The following is a 14,241-nucleotide window of genomic DNA, read 5'->3' on the forward strand; positions in this document are numbered from 1 at the left end:
TTATAGGAGAACCCTTTTTGGCTCCAGGTAGAAACTTTTTTAAATGTTCCACCTGGAACCCTTTTGGAGGGTCACCAAGAACCCTTTTAAAACCCTTTATTCAGATAAGGGTTTTTAAAGGGTTCTCTGGATCAAAATGGTTCTTTCTTGAACCATTAGTGTTACCAAGAACCCTTGAAAAACCCTTTCTTCGGGACAGGGTTTTTCAGAAGCAAATGGTTCCAGGTAGAACCTCAGCCCTTGTAGAAGGACCCTTTTGGAACCCTTATTTCTAAGAGTGTAGGGCAGTGCAATTTGAAGGGGTCATAAAAGAATTGCTTATCTTATACATACTTGTTGAGTTCACTCAATGTTTAGTTTAATTTATTTAATTGTTGACACTGTTTACAACTTACAAATAGCAAGTTAATAAAAATGTTGCCATGTATTTCTTGGACCTCTGGTCATCACGTCTAGAGGTCAGGTTCATCACCCCAGAGACAGTTAAAAGCTCTAAATCTTGGAGATAGTGTGGTTGCTGACCTCTTTCCTGGCAAATCTGGAAAGAAATGGCTTATGAATGGCCATATTTATCACGTGTTATTGATTTATTATGGCTGACCAGGATAATGAGATGTTATCCTTAGCGAGCTGAAAGCACACTGACACTAAAATTGGAGTGATGGAGTTATCGGTGAAGATCTCTTGAGGAGATGTCTGATTGGGCATGTGTAACTTGAGCTGCAAGGACGCTTTCCTCTAATTTCGCTGATAATATGGTGCAGTCATTGATGTATTTGAGGAGGGAGCAGCTGTGGAAAAAGCTCTGTCACCACAGGCTCAGAGCTTGGTCCCTAAGTGCAAGTGATAGGAATCTTATCTTGAATCCAAGTCCAGTCATTAAACATGTACTGTATCCTGTCTTTCCAATATTAGTGGCGACGACCCACGAAACCATGTGTTTTTCAAGAGTACCAATTTCCATCGACTGGAGGCGGGGCTGGTGGAACCACCCTGGGTGCCAAAGTCCAACATGGTCTACACCAAGGACATGGACAAGTTCAGGAACATCTCTGAGGTCCAGGAAATTGAGCTTGAAGACAAGGATGAGAAGTTTTACACCGAGTTCAGCACAGGCGCCGTCTCTATCCACTGGCAGAAGGAGATGATTGACAGCGGAGTGTTTGACCAGCTCAACAAATCCACACAGAATGGCCAGGACTGTGCGAGTGGGTGGAAATCCAAGATGTGCATAATATTATAGGTTTCACATCTAGTGATGGAACAGTACTTTGCTGCCATTTTCAATTCACATATAATACCAGCACAAGGCTTTGAAATACTCTTTGAGGTACAACTTTTCAACTCCTCGTTAACGTAAATCTAACCAGCCAATCACATGTCAGCAACTTAATGCATTTAGGCATGCTGACATGGTCAAGACGGCCTGCTTAAGTTCAAATGACACATGTGATTTAAGTAACTTTATAGTTGTTGGTGCCTGACAGGTTGGTTTGAGTGTTTCAGAAACTGTTGATCTACTGGGATTGTCACACACACTCATCTCTATGGTTCACAGAGAGTGGTTCAGAAAAAGAGAAAATATCCAATTCTCTGGTTAAAATTGCCTTGTTGATGCCACAAGTCAGAAGAGAATGGCCAGACTGATTTAGTAATATCAGAAAAGGCAACTTTAACTCAAATTATCTCTCGTTACAACCAGACCTTCTGTGAATAAGGACGTTTACAGAGAGACCTCAGGTGCTGCTCATTTTACCACTGAGCAGATAAGTGCCTTTAAATACACGTTTATCAATTTCTTTGTCGAATATTAAATTTTCTTTCTTTTTTAAAAAAAAAATGTGGGACACAAGAAGTTGTAGCTTGAAGCAGATGGGCTACAGCAGCAGAAGACCACAGCAGGTGCAACTCCTGCCACTTTATTATGTGTCATCTGTACCTAATAAAGTGGTCAATGAGTGTCTTTTTAACAAGCAAAGAAAAATCCTCTTTGAAGTGAACTAACAAAGACCTGGATACTATTATAATGTTGTCACAACTATACATGATGGGGGCATGTGTTTTTCTCAGGGGTAAAATAAAACCACAGTTTTTGTTTTCAGTTTAATGCCCGAGTGGAAACACATGCCGACATTGTGCTGCAGCGGCTGCTTTATACTTTGCCCTCTATTCCTGGTGAGACAGCAGATCCCAGTGCATTCATAGTTTCCATTACATCACTCAGCCATCTTGGCAGGCCTAAGTGTTTACATGTGTTTGTAAACAGGCTGCAAAATGGCTGTGTGTCACTGAATAGCAGCAGGATTAGGATCAGTATTTGCAGTAATGTGCCACCTTTGTTAGAAGGACTGCAGGGGGCCGCACAGATGCCATGAATGCCTTTTGCTCAGATGAGTGGACAGTCTCAAATGACCTCAGTGCTGCCACACGGATGTTGCTCAGTCTCTCAGGAGCACACATTTACCACTAGGTGACGCCAGACATCCATAAAGTGCTTTCAACCTCCCGCAGTGCTCTTCATCATCCCCTTTGTCCATTTACAAGCACCAGATGACTTATTTAGATTTAACAAGGGGGTGCTGCGAGACAAATTGTCGTACACACAAACTTTTTCCACTTACATGTGTTAAAATTATAAAAAGACAATGCCAACCTCCTTTATTACCCCCACAAATCAGGCCGAATTTACAAGCTCTACACAACTTAAATAACATTAGGCATAGCAACACAATAACATAGACTGTTTAAGCTTTATTTCAACTCCACAGGTAATTAAATCTCAAATCCATATGGATTTATTTTTCTCTCCGATGAATAAAAAGACTCAGGCAAAGGGAGAGAGAAGTGTGTCCTCTTAGAATCTTGCTGCTGCTAAAACCTTTGAGTAATGTTTTGTTATTCATCTCCAGATGGATGATAGACAAAACTTCAACTTTTATTGTTTTTTATGTTTTTTTTTTTGCCTTTGAGTGTAAGCAGAACAAGGAAAGAAAAAGGTTCAAATGGCACTGAACTTGAACTTAAACTGCAGATCTTGTGACTACATGGTCAGTGTCCTCTGACCTCTGGGCTATACCTCAATCATACGACTCATTTTTTGTAACATATGAACGTAATTTTCATATGCTTTTTCCTAACATTTTCTGCAAGGTATTTGATCTTGTAATGATTTCTTTTACAGGTTTTTTTGTGATATTTATACATTCATTTTGATATTTTTCATTCTAATGTTTTTGTGTATTAAATGTTTGAACTACAACATAACAGTTTAGAGAGATCACTCTTTACATTGTATCCTCCGAGTCTCTCACATGACAAGTGGCAGGGACCACGTGAGTATGTTCAGAATTACGATACAAGGTCACCCTAGTATTTGATTGATATGGACCACTTAGATAATGAGGGACATATAAACATGTGTTGTGCTAATAACTGTGAGGAGTGTGTGTGTGTGGGGGGGTTTGACCTTACAGGCCTGAGAAGTGGTTCCTTTCACGCTCGACTGTCATGAGATTAGAGGGTAGTTCAGATCGAAATCCAAGACGCAACTCGATCACCGTCGCCTGTGAAGGCAGAGTGGGGAGTCCACCGTGGACGACGTGATGACAAGACAAACTCGGCTAGAGGGTCTCCAGGAACATGTTTTTACCAGGCGCTTACAAGCCACTACCAGGGTTTAGTTCCCCACGGCCCAACACGCTAACGCTGCCCTCTAATACACAGACTGTGCCTGCAGTGATACACATTGTGTGCATCACAGTTAAAGCTATGATATGTAACATTTCCACATGACATTAATGTTATATTTTTTTTTGTTGAGTGGGAGTAGCTCCATAAAGTACAAACACACAGCAAAATCATACAAGACAACAAGTGGACAATTACCAAGATCATGTGTTTTCCCCCATTGTCATCAAACTTTTTTTTTTTACTGTTTTAACCGAGAAATGACTAGCGGCAGAAAGTACTGTACCTACTGTGTAAAACAACAGGAGTTGGGGGATGAATGCAAAAGAAAAATGTTTGACAAGGGGAAATAAGACAAATTCTAACAACACAACAACAAAAAAAGAAACATTTAAAACAATGCACAGCATATTTTGTGCATGTAGATACTGTGGATACACATGCAGCCAGATCATATTTCCACGCTTGTGGTGTGTCTGGTCATGCTGATAAAGATGCATAAATAATCAGCATCACATCTAATAAGCCCTCAGTACACTCAGTACACTCAGTACACTCAGTACACTCAGTACACTCAGTACACACACACACACACACACACACACACACACACACACACACACACGAGGTTTTCATGACTTCAGGGGACATTGCATTGACTTACAGTCATTTCCTGGAGACTTACTCTAACCTTAACCATAATTACTACTATCCTAATAATATTAATCCTCATCCTGACCTCAACCTAACTTTAAAACATTTCTTCACCTTGAAATGTAGTAATTTACATTATGGGGACTTGTCAATGCCTAACCATAACCTCACCACCAATGTAATCTTAACCCTAAAGTTCCTCAGAAATGAGATTCTGTCTCATCAGGGCCAGGTTTTGGTCTCCAGGAGGAGCTACTGGTCCTGACAAGATCAACGCTAATGCCAGAAAATGTCCCAAAGAGGCAACAAATACAAGTACAAACACACACATGCTGGTCTTGCGTCCTTTTTGTGGACACTCATAGACATAATGCATTCCACTATCCTTACCATCACAACTAATTGCCCGACCCTAACCCTAAAAACCAGGTCTTAATCCACAAAAAGCCTGTTACAGTTGTCTGGACCAGCCAAAATGTCCTCATAAAGATAGGTTTGCTTGACAGTTGGTCCACACAGCCTACACACACACACACACACACACACACACACACACACACATGGTAGTACATGTGTAGAAGCAGGTTTGGGGTTTAGAGATCAAAGCAGGACAGGTTGTAATGTGTTATCTGCATTTGTTACATGCCCATGCTCTGGATTCACATCAAAGAACATGTGCCACACTTCAGCTTTCACACCACTGATGTGTTTGTGTACGCACATATGCGCTTGGGTGTATTTATAGATGAAAAAAAGCTAAAACTTCACTGATTTCTGACCATATATGTGCTTTTGTGTCTGTGAAAGTGCGCGTGAGTATTAAAGATAGGTGAGAAAGTAGTTAACCGGTCGAGACAGAGAGGCCATTGTCTGCCGAGGGAAAGTGAGAGCCAGCCATGTGGGAGAGAGATTGAAGGAGGAAGAGGTTTGCTGCTCGCCGCTTCGTACTTACCACGGATATAATACTTTTTTTTTTTTTAATCTTGTTTTTCAGCTGTTGAAATCTTTTCCCTGAGGCAGTGCTTAATGCCATTTAGTTTCACAATAATGTAGATAATCAAAAGCTGGATCATAATGCCCGACATCCTCATTGTCCCGAGGCACCCGGCTGACCCCGCGATAGCTCAGGAAGTGTTTAGTTTTTGGTTAATGTTCAGTTTTCTAAGCTTCATTGCTTGAATTCTTCACATTTCCACAAATAAGTGAATTCCTGCTGGGCGGTCCAACAGAAACAGAGCGTGTGTGTGCATGATTTTCTTCCCCACTGAGGCCCAATGGGCAGTTTCCAAGGCGCCCAGACCTCAGACCCCCTTTCACTGCCAGGGGCTGGACAACGTCATGGATAGAGCCCAATCAAACACACACACACACACACACACACATACTGTACATACAGACACACACTGTGTGTGCACTTGTAAACAGTCTCGCTGACTTCTCTTCACCATGTTTGGGCCCTTCCTATTAAAAGTATGTCGTTTTATCTCGCTCTCATACTTCAATATGTAATTCTAACAAGATAGAAGAAATTGCTGCCAGTGAGACCAGATAATCCCTATATAATCCCGCATAGACTCTTTTTTTCTTTGTTGCTAGAAAATAATATCAATGTCTTGAACCAGAACTGGCATGAGAATCAGGAACATGATGTGCTTGTGCAGAATTCAAGAAATGAGTTGATTTGGATTGGAAGAAGTGGAAGTGATCTCACTTCATTAACAGATTGTTTTCACCTGATTCATGAACGTGGTATTATACGGCTCAGTAATGAATGGAAAATATTTTTCATATGCGGGGTGTGTGGTGGTGGGGGCCACATGGTTTTTTTTCAGGGTACATTTTTGTATTCTAAAAACTTCTTTGTCAAAATTCACTTTCAAGATCAGATTACCAACAAAACAAAGGCAGGCAACCACACTGCATCTACTCTCCTCTACTATATATCAGCTGGTTGTAAATATACTTAATTATTTACAGATTTGCCAAGGAATTTACAACATTTAAATACAATAACTACTAGGGGGAGACTAGTTTATCACATAAACTGCTCTACAATCTTTCCACATACCCTGCTGCCAGCTGCAGTATTTCAGAGTGTGGGCCTAAAACAGAAACCTCTGAATCCTTTGTTATCCTTAACTTTTACAGCTTCTGCATCAGCTCTTTGCCACTTATCCCCGGTCACTTGTCATTAGGAATAAAGCAAGGAAATAAACTTTCCTAATTCGAGAAAAAATTCCCAAGGAAACAGCTTAAAGTTCAAATGAGCTGCAGCATCCGGGAGCGTGAGCTGGTGGCGGCCGACAGCTTTTTGATGTCCCTCAGCTCTCTGCTACAGAGCGACTAAGGATCAGCACTTCAAAGGAAGGGAGAGGGATAAAGTGATACAGAATACTGTATCAGGAAAACACTTTACAACCTGTAATTCTGAGCTATGATGGGGGGGCTGCATGTGTTAACAACATGATGCCTGAGGGTCACTGACCGAGTGGGTTTTGGCTGTGTGTGGACATCTGTGCCTGCCAGTGTGTGTGTAGTGGCATAAAAGAAATTGACTCCAGTGTTGGATGGTGACAGAAAGACCCGTGTGTATCTAGTTTGATTAAATTAGCTGGTATTTATTGGGTAATTTGTGAGCATGTGTGACAGCTGGTGCAGGAAAAAAAAAAAAAAGGATAAAATCCATCTCTGCGGTTTGTGTGTTCCCCAAACCTGCTACTTCCACTCCGGCTATGTGTTTCAAACTCAATATCACTCATGTCTGTGTGTCCCATCACCATCTGTAGACATCTGGAGTGCACGCACACACAGCTGCTCATGGCTAACAGTATGTTCCTGTAATTAGAACAAGTGTAGGATGTGTGTAAACTGACCACAGTTTGTTGACAGACAAAGGTCGGGTCTGTTATGTATTAACTGAGACAACTACTCTCAGAACTGTAACCAAGCTGCACGCTCGCTCCTCATACCGTGACTCATTTTGTCCCGAGCAGAAGACTTGTATGGTCAGGATGACAAGTCTGAAGTCTGGACAGAGCCCTCTATGGTGACAGCAGCCTGGCATCGCTGCTGTTTTCAGATTATGTCATGTTTATGGGTCCGTAAATCATAGAAAATGTCCCCATCCAGGTGAGTGAGAGGCAGCAACCGGGCGTGGAAGAGTTTTTTTGAACTTTATCTCAGGGGAGTTGTAAGTTTTCCTGTGCTGTCAAACATGGCTGTATGTGTCACTCGTGGTGTAACAGGGTCTGCACTGTGTTGTGAAGACCAAGCCACAAGCGCTCTTTGAGGTCGTCTCTATTTAAGACTGTGCATAAAACAAGAAAATAGTTAGATGCATGTGGAGCCCCGCTTTCCTTACATGGCACTTCAGAAAGGGAAACTGGAACTAAAGTTCCACACGCCTGTCAGGTAAAACATTTTGGTTATACATCCAAAAAAGTTAAAATAAATTACACATACTAAAATATAATAATTGTCACATGCACTCATTCTGTATTAATTTTCAAACCTTTTAGATGAAACCATGCTGACCTGCATGTTGGTTTAAGGATAAAGCTTCAGTGCTGCTGTTTAGGTTTTTGCCATGTGGGAATTACGTTACATACGGGATTACCCTGAATTGCCGTCCTCTGCCCTGCATCAATTGCCTTGCGAGCCAGCCGTATTCAGCAAACCAGCGATCAGCTCCCGTGACACGCCCGGTGGAAATCGGGGGTTAGTCCAGTTCCAGTGCCGATGGTTCTTCGCTGTCTATTTTGGTTCGTTTAGAACTATGCATATGTGAAAGCAAACCGTACCCCCGTCTGTTTGCTACATTATAAAGTGTTTCTGTCTGGTGCGGACCAAAGCAATCGAACTATAGGTGTGAAAGCTCCCTGACGTTCAAGTAATTGCCAAAGTAGTCCAGACAATGCTGATTGGTCCATCAGTTCCACTCGACTCTCTCTGCTTGTGTGTCTGAGTATAGCATATTTTGACCATTCCCGCACTGCACACAGGAAGTGATTGACGTGCAAGACAGCTGCAACCTGTTGGATTATGAACCAAGGTGTGCTCATGAAAAGTTTTAATGAGAGGAAGCTCTCAGTGTATCATGGTTGTTCCCCTTGTTTAGTAGCTGGTTTAGTTACATCTCAACAAGACGTCAAGCTTTGTATGAGAAGAGACTGTGTGCGTTAAACACCAGTCGCAAGGGAGTGACGCTTTTCCGTCGCTCAATCAAGCTGACTGTCATGGGTGGAGCCTGTCTAGTTCCTCACGGACCTTACATTACTCTGGTACCCCAAGGGAAGGGTACCAAAGAATGGAACGATTGGGGCCAGTTATTTTGGTATCAGTCCTAATGGAAACGTGAAACAATATGTACCATACTGAACAATTCCATTAGTGAGTAGCCGTTTAGAGTCCTGCAAGCCCCTATGGAATCTATTTGGCTCATTCATACATCTATCAAGATAATGACTTCAAGCTCTGAATGGTGCACACTGTCTGAAGCACCGCTGCCATCTTTTAAAGTTACTTTAACTCATTATACGTTTGTCTTAAGATGTCTTAAGCAGTTGTAGAGCAGAGCTCCGCTGATGTTTTCCCTAGGAAGGAAGCTGGTTCGTCCCTGTTGATGTTAGTGGCAGATGCCTCTCTGCAGCATCGGTCACTTCCTCACTGCTCTGGACATCAGTGGAAAAAGGGGAAAGACAGATGTCGCTTGGCAACAGAGGAAAGAGAAGCTGGAGGTCAGGGGCAAAACGGGCAGTGATTTAACTATCACCACTGTCCACTTACAAGCTGCAGGTGAGAGTGTGTGTTAAATGTAGAGCGTAAATTAAGCAACATTTTGCATGTTACTACTGAGTTTTTCCTTCCATGTGTGTTGTAGAACTTTTGTAGCCTTCAGTTTGCGTCAAAGCTCAAAAGATGTTTAGTTTGTCCATTGTTGGCTCTTGAAAAAGCATGGTGGCCTTCATAGAGCAGACCTGGCTCCTGGTACAGGCAGAATAGTTTGGTTGATGTTGGTGCATTACACAGTTGTTGTTGTGAAACTGTTCACCTATTGTATTGTGTTGTCTGATCTCTGATCTCATCCTCAGTTACATCTCATTTCAACAGACAGGCTACTTTAGGGAGTGCTATTTTAGACTCTTTCTTGTTGCGGCCATCTCTTGGCATTTGAAATCTATCTGAGCTCAAGTTGCCAGTCCAGTTACAGCGGCCATAACTTCTATAGAGAATGCTTTCAGCGAGTAACACGCCTCAAATCTAAAAATGCCACACTGTAACCTTATCAGCCTTATTTTTATCTTTGGAGAATGACGTTTTATAGGATAAATGGGCTGGGTTTTCCCGTGTTGATCATGAGGATGTGGTCTGTGAGCACCCTTGCACAAATGCATGCACATATACACAAAAATGCCAGGATAAATACATGCACACACTGGCTCCAGATGTTTCTTGACATGGTCTGCAGTGAGTCCAGGACATTTGTTTATCCATGCATGCATAGTTCACTCCCCATGTCCTGTACAACAGAGCTCTGCACTTTTCCACTGGAGCTCTTTTCCATTTCCAGTCATCTGAACCACAACAGGAACAAAATGGTGAAGATGGCAGTACTCGCCAGTGTATGTGAAATGGCAGTAATTGTTGTTTCATTCCTTTTGTGCATTTATATGAATGTATTGTAGTGTGTATGACACATTAAATAATCTTGATTTATTGAAGATAAATCACCTGTAATCTGATCGGAGCTCAGAAATCTTTGTCTGTACTCAGCTGAGATGTGGTATTCTGGTTCTATTCAGTTCCAGAGAGAAAAAAGTAAACATCAGCTTTGTGGACTCAGACACTGAAAATGTAATTCTCTTTTTGTTTTACTGTCCATTGTACCGTGACCTGAGACAGAGGTGTTTTTGTAAAATAAATGTTGAATAACTTGTTTTCTATTTCTGCACACACAGACACAAACAGACTTTTTTTTAAATTTAATTTGCAGAAAAGTGCAAACAGACAAGAAATGTGACTGAAATGTCTAAAAATGTGTCTTCAGATGTCCAACCAAACATAAGTTATTGAAAATGGACAAAGACATTGTCAAATGTTTGTGTGAGGACAATAGAATTATTGTTATATAGGCTATAAAAGTCTCATTACTCATGCAAGTGGACTTACAGGACATACAGCTCACACAGTGATGTGATTTATTGGTTCTTTTCTGCAGTTGAGAGGTCAAGAAAAAATGAGGACTCATTTTTACTCATCTTTTTTTTTCTTTCATGTTAGAGACTCAGATTGGAGACTCTGATGGCAGTCTCCCTTTTCCAGTTTCAATGATGAATACAGACTTGTATCACCTGCTGGGAAAGTGGTTTCCTCTTCAGCAGGTGCAGAATGTACGAGATATTAACTAATGTGCAACTTTTTTTAGGTTGAGTTTGGTTGTGTTGGCTGACCATTGACCAATGTCCATAACCCAGGCCTAAGGCTGATTAACCCTGACTGATTCTATACTAGGGATGGGAATTAGTATCAGTCAGTATCGGTCCGATATTGGTCAAAATCACTAATATACTATATATATCACAAAATAAGAGATGTGCCTTACACAACACATGTTCCACTCTGAATGAATTAGCATGTGGATGCTTCACTATCCACAGACTGTAAAAATGCAAATGAAAAACAGCAAAGGCCTTTTAGCTGAGTCATGGTTGGGCTGTTTATTTCTTCTTTTGGAGAATGACGTCTTTGAAATGACTCAGCACAAAGGTGTTAACATCGTCGTAGTTCATAAATAGTCTAACATGACTGTATTGGACAATTATCCGTATCGGCAGATATTCAAGTTTGTGATATCAGATACTGAAAAATGGTATTGTACCATCCGTGTACTCCCTGTCACAGTTTCTCTCCAATTACAAACTAATCCAGTCAAATAACAACAATAGTTGTCATTTAACAGCAGTGTATAATGGAATTTATTGTGAGTGAGAACACTTTCCTGGCATTTCCTAGAATAATCTCTCCCGTCTGAAATGTTGCAGTCACTTCCGTGGTCCTGTAGGTGAGAGTTCTGCAAACAGCTGCTCTGGATCACATGCTCGGTCAGATTGTTAACACATAATAAGCCCACACACACACGCACACACAAAACATCAAAAGGTGTACTTTTTTTCAGCCAGTGCAGTCTCCTCTGTTGTTGCTTTGAGCACCTACTGCACCATTATTATTACTGCGAGTGTGAGGTGATTGAGCCCTTTTTTGGAGGATGGGTTAGCACTATAGCTACACACACAGTGAATATATGCATTTATTTTTACACATACACACAGCCAAGACACTGGCATGTCTGAAAAGAAGCCTTTGATGGTGCGGCCCTCACTCCTCATTTGCCGTTTGAGTTGGCATTGGCAGAGTTCTCCTGAGGTCCCCCCCACACACACACACACACACACACAGCCCTGAAAGCTTCATGGAGCCTGCAGGGAGTCAAACTGCTCTCACCTGTTGTCTCTGGCAGCCTAAGAGGAGACGATTATCGCCCAGTACTGACAATATCCTCTTTGTTCTCCTCTTTCTCTCACTCTCCCTCTCTGCCATCTTATACCCGCAGCCTGTCGCTACCCACCACTGCTTATTTCTCCCTCAGCCTGGCCTTCTGTCCTCCCTCTGTTTCTGTCTCAGTGTTCCTCTGTCACTCTTTGTCAATGTGTTCGTCAAGCTCGCTTACTATTTCTGTCTCGCTCACTTCCTAGCACTGCGTCTCCGTTTCTGTCCAACTCTGAATGCCCTTGTGGCCATGACAGCAGTGTGTGGAAAACAGTTGAGAACTTTATCGCAGATCATTGAGATAATCCCTTGCAAATACGCTCCGTGATGCGCGGTGCACATGTGCTCCAGAGGCCTTGTTGCTGGTCCAATCACAGTGACTGAAGCCAGATTTAACTAATCTTGCTCCGCGATGTTATCGAGCCTCGAAGGTCAAATGTTTTAAACATTAGTATCGATATGCGGAATAAGAGATATGCCTTACACAACACATGTTCCACTCTGAATTAATTAGCATGCATTAGTGAGGTCTGGTCATCCTGTGCTGGCATCTGTGGGTGAGAGGTTTGACTGTGAAGTTTATTTACAATTTGATTTAAATCATGTTAGAAATAATCGTCTGATTAGAAATTACAACATCTGTGTTAACGTGGTCATAAATAGGGTATTTGTTATGACATGTATATAAAGTGTCACAGGAGAGATCTATTTCTCCTCTGCTCATTGCGGTCCCTCCTTTCGGTTTTTTTAGTGCTTTAGTGTGATTTAATTTACAACCCAACAATCTGGAATACCTTTAAAATCTCAAGAAAACCATGTTGGCTCCTTCTCCCACCATGTTTATATCCATTTCCACATATCACGTTTACAAAAAGGGCAGACATGTGATAAGCCAAACCAGAAAGATAGCTTATATTTACATAAACACAGATCTGAATGACGATCAACAGAAACCACCGCTCACAATTGGAATGAGATCTCTTTCTGATTATATACACCGTGTCAGAACTGTTGAGGTTGTACCCCACATGTCAACTGAGATTGGCACAGCCCCCCCTGCGACCCTAATGTGGCAGGATAAAGCGGTAGAAAATGAATGGATGGATAAGTGGAGAGGCTGGAAGGCATGGAGACAGGACCTTTGTGAAGACATCTCAATGGAAGAGTGGGAGGAGGCATGTGTTAAAGCACAAATGAGAACTACTAATACCAACCTGAAATTACTGCAATACAAACATATGATAGAGCCATACCAGATATCTGTATCAAATGGGATAAGGATGCAAACAATGTACCTTTATGGCCCTTTTCCACTATGGTCCCAGCTTGCCTCGATTAATAAGATTAGACGTGTAAACAGTAACTAATACAGAGATGTGTCTTTATACACACATCTCTGCATTAGTTAAAAGTTAGGGATGTTTAGCTTTTGGATTCAATTCCAGAATGCACTATAACCTTTACAGGTAAACTTAAGTTAACCTTCTCTAAACGTTTGAATGCACATGTCCAATTGTTCAATGTTTCTTTTTTTGTGTTTTACTTTTTTAATTTTGACAACATGCGACCAAGACAACACTTTAAAATTGATCAAGTTATTGAGATATTGAGATGTTTTGTCCCTTGTTTGAGATTAAGAAATTACCATTGCATCATTCTACTTAAATGACCTGCTTTCACGGTAGAATGTCACTGTAGCATGAACTTTTCATAGGGATATTTTTTGTTGAATATCCCTAAATTTGTGTGTGTAGTGTAGGTTTTATTTCCTTTAAAAAAAAGGACTGAAATAGAATATAACTCATTAACCAGATCCCCAAGTAAGAACTGGAATAAATTTGGGGGTGAGGGCAATTTCAATGCATAAAACTGTTTTCTTTGTTATGTTGCATTTTAGGAAAAGAACAAAAGAAGTTGTTACAGAGCCTGTGATTTACATGATGGCGTGGAGGTGAGCATGTTGTCTTTGTAGAGTCATTAAGTAGTTGCAGGTGAGCTGATGGACACAGGTGGTGCTGGTTTGTAATCATGTGCTCTCTTCTCTGCACATGCAAGAGAAAGAAGTTTTAAAAGTACTCAAGCCAAGAAATTCACACGTGAAGGCCATAGAGGCCCAGACAAAAGCACTGCACCGTTTCAGTTTGTTGTTTACGTGTGTAGCAGCAATTTATCAGAAGTTTCTACAGCTGTGAGCGGCCATTACCTCGCTCTCTGTGTTGTGTTGGGTGAACTCGCGGTGGCAGCGAGACCTACTACAGAAGGTCATATGAATCGGACAGCAATAAAATAATAACCTCTTCATGCTGGTACTTAAATGTCAGTAATGGGTAAGAAAACAAGACTTGTGGGAACGAG

General features: G+C 41.4%; 1 protein-coding gene across 1 annotated transcript in view; it reads left to right on the top strand.

The window, feature by feature from the left end:
- The window catches only part of grk7b (G protein-coupled receptor kinase 7b), a gene marked incomplete at both ends in the record, with an annotated part of 29,199 nt that overhangs the window by 3,593 nt on the left and 11,365 nt on the right, over positions 1 to 14,241 (top strand). The window contains one exon of the mRNA XM_083886921.1: positions 916 to 1,208. Within this exon, the coding sequence (XP_083743047.1) occupies positions 916 to 1,208 (293 nt within the window). The remainder of the gene's footprint in view (positions 1 to 915; positions 1,209 to 14,241) is intronic.

This window comes from Microchirus variegatus, assembly GCF_963457635.1.
Source record: "Microchirus variegatus genome assembly, chromosome: 3".
In the NCBI taxonomy this organism is placed as follows: domain Eukaryota; kingdom Metazoa; phylum Chordata; class Actinopteri; order Pleuronectiformes; family Soleidae; genus Microchirus; species Microchirus variegatus.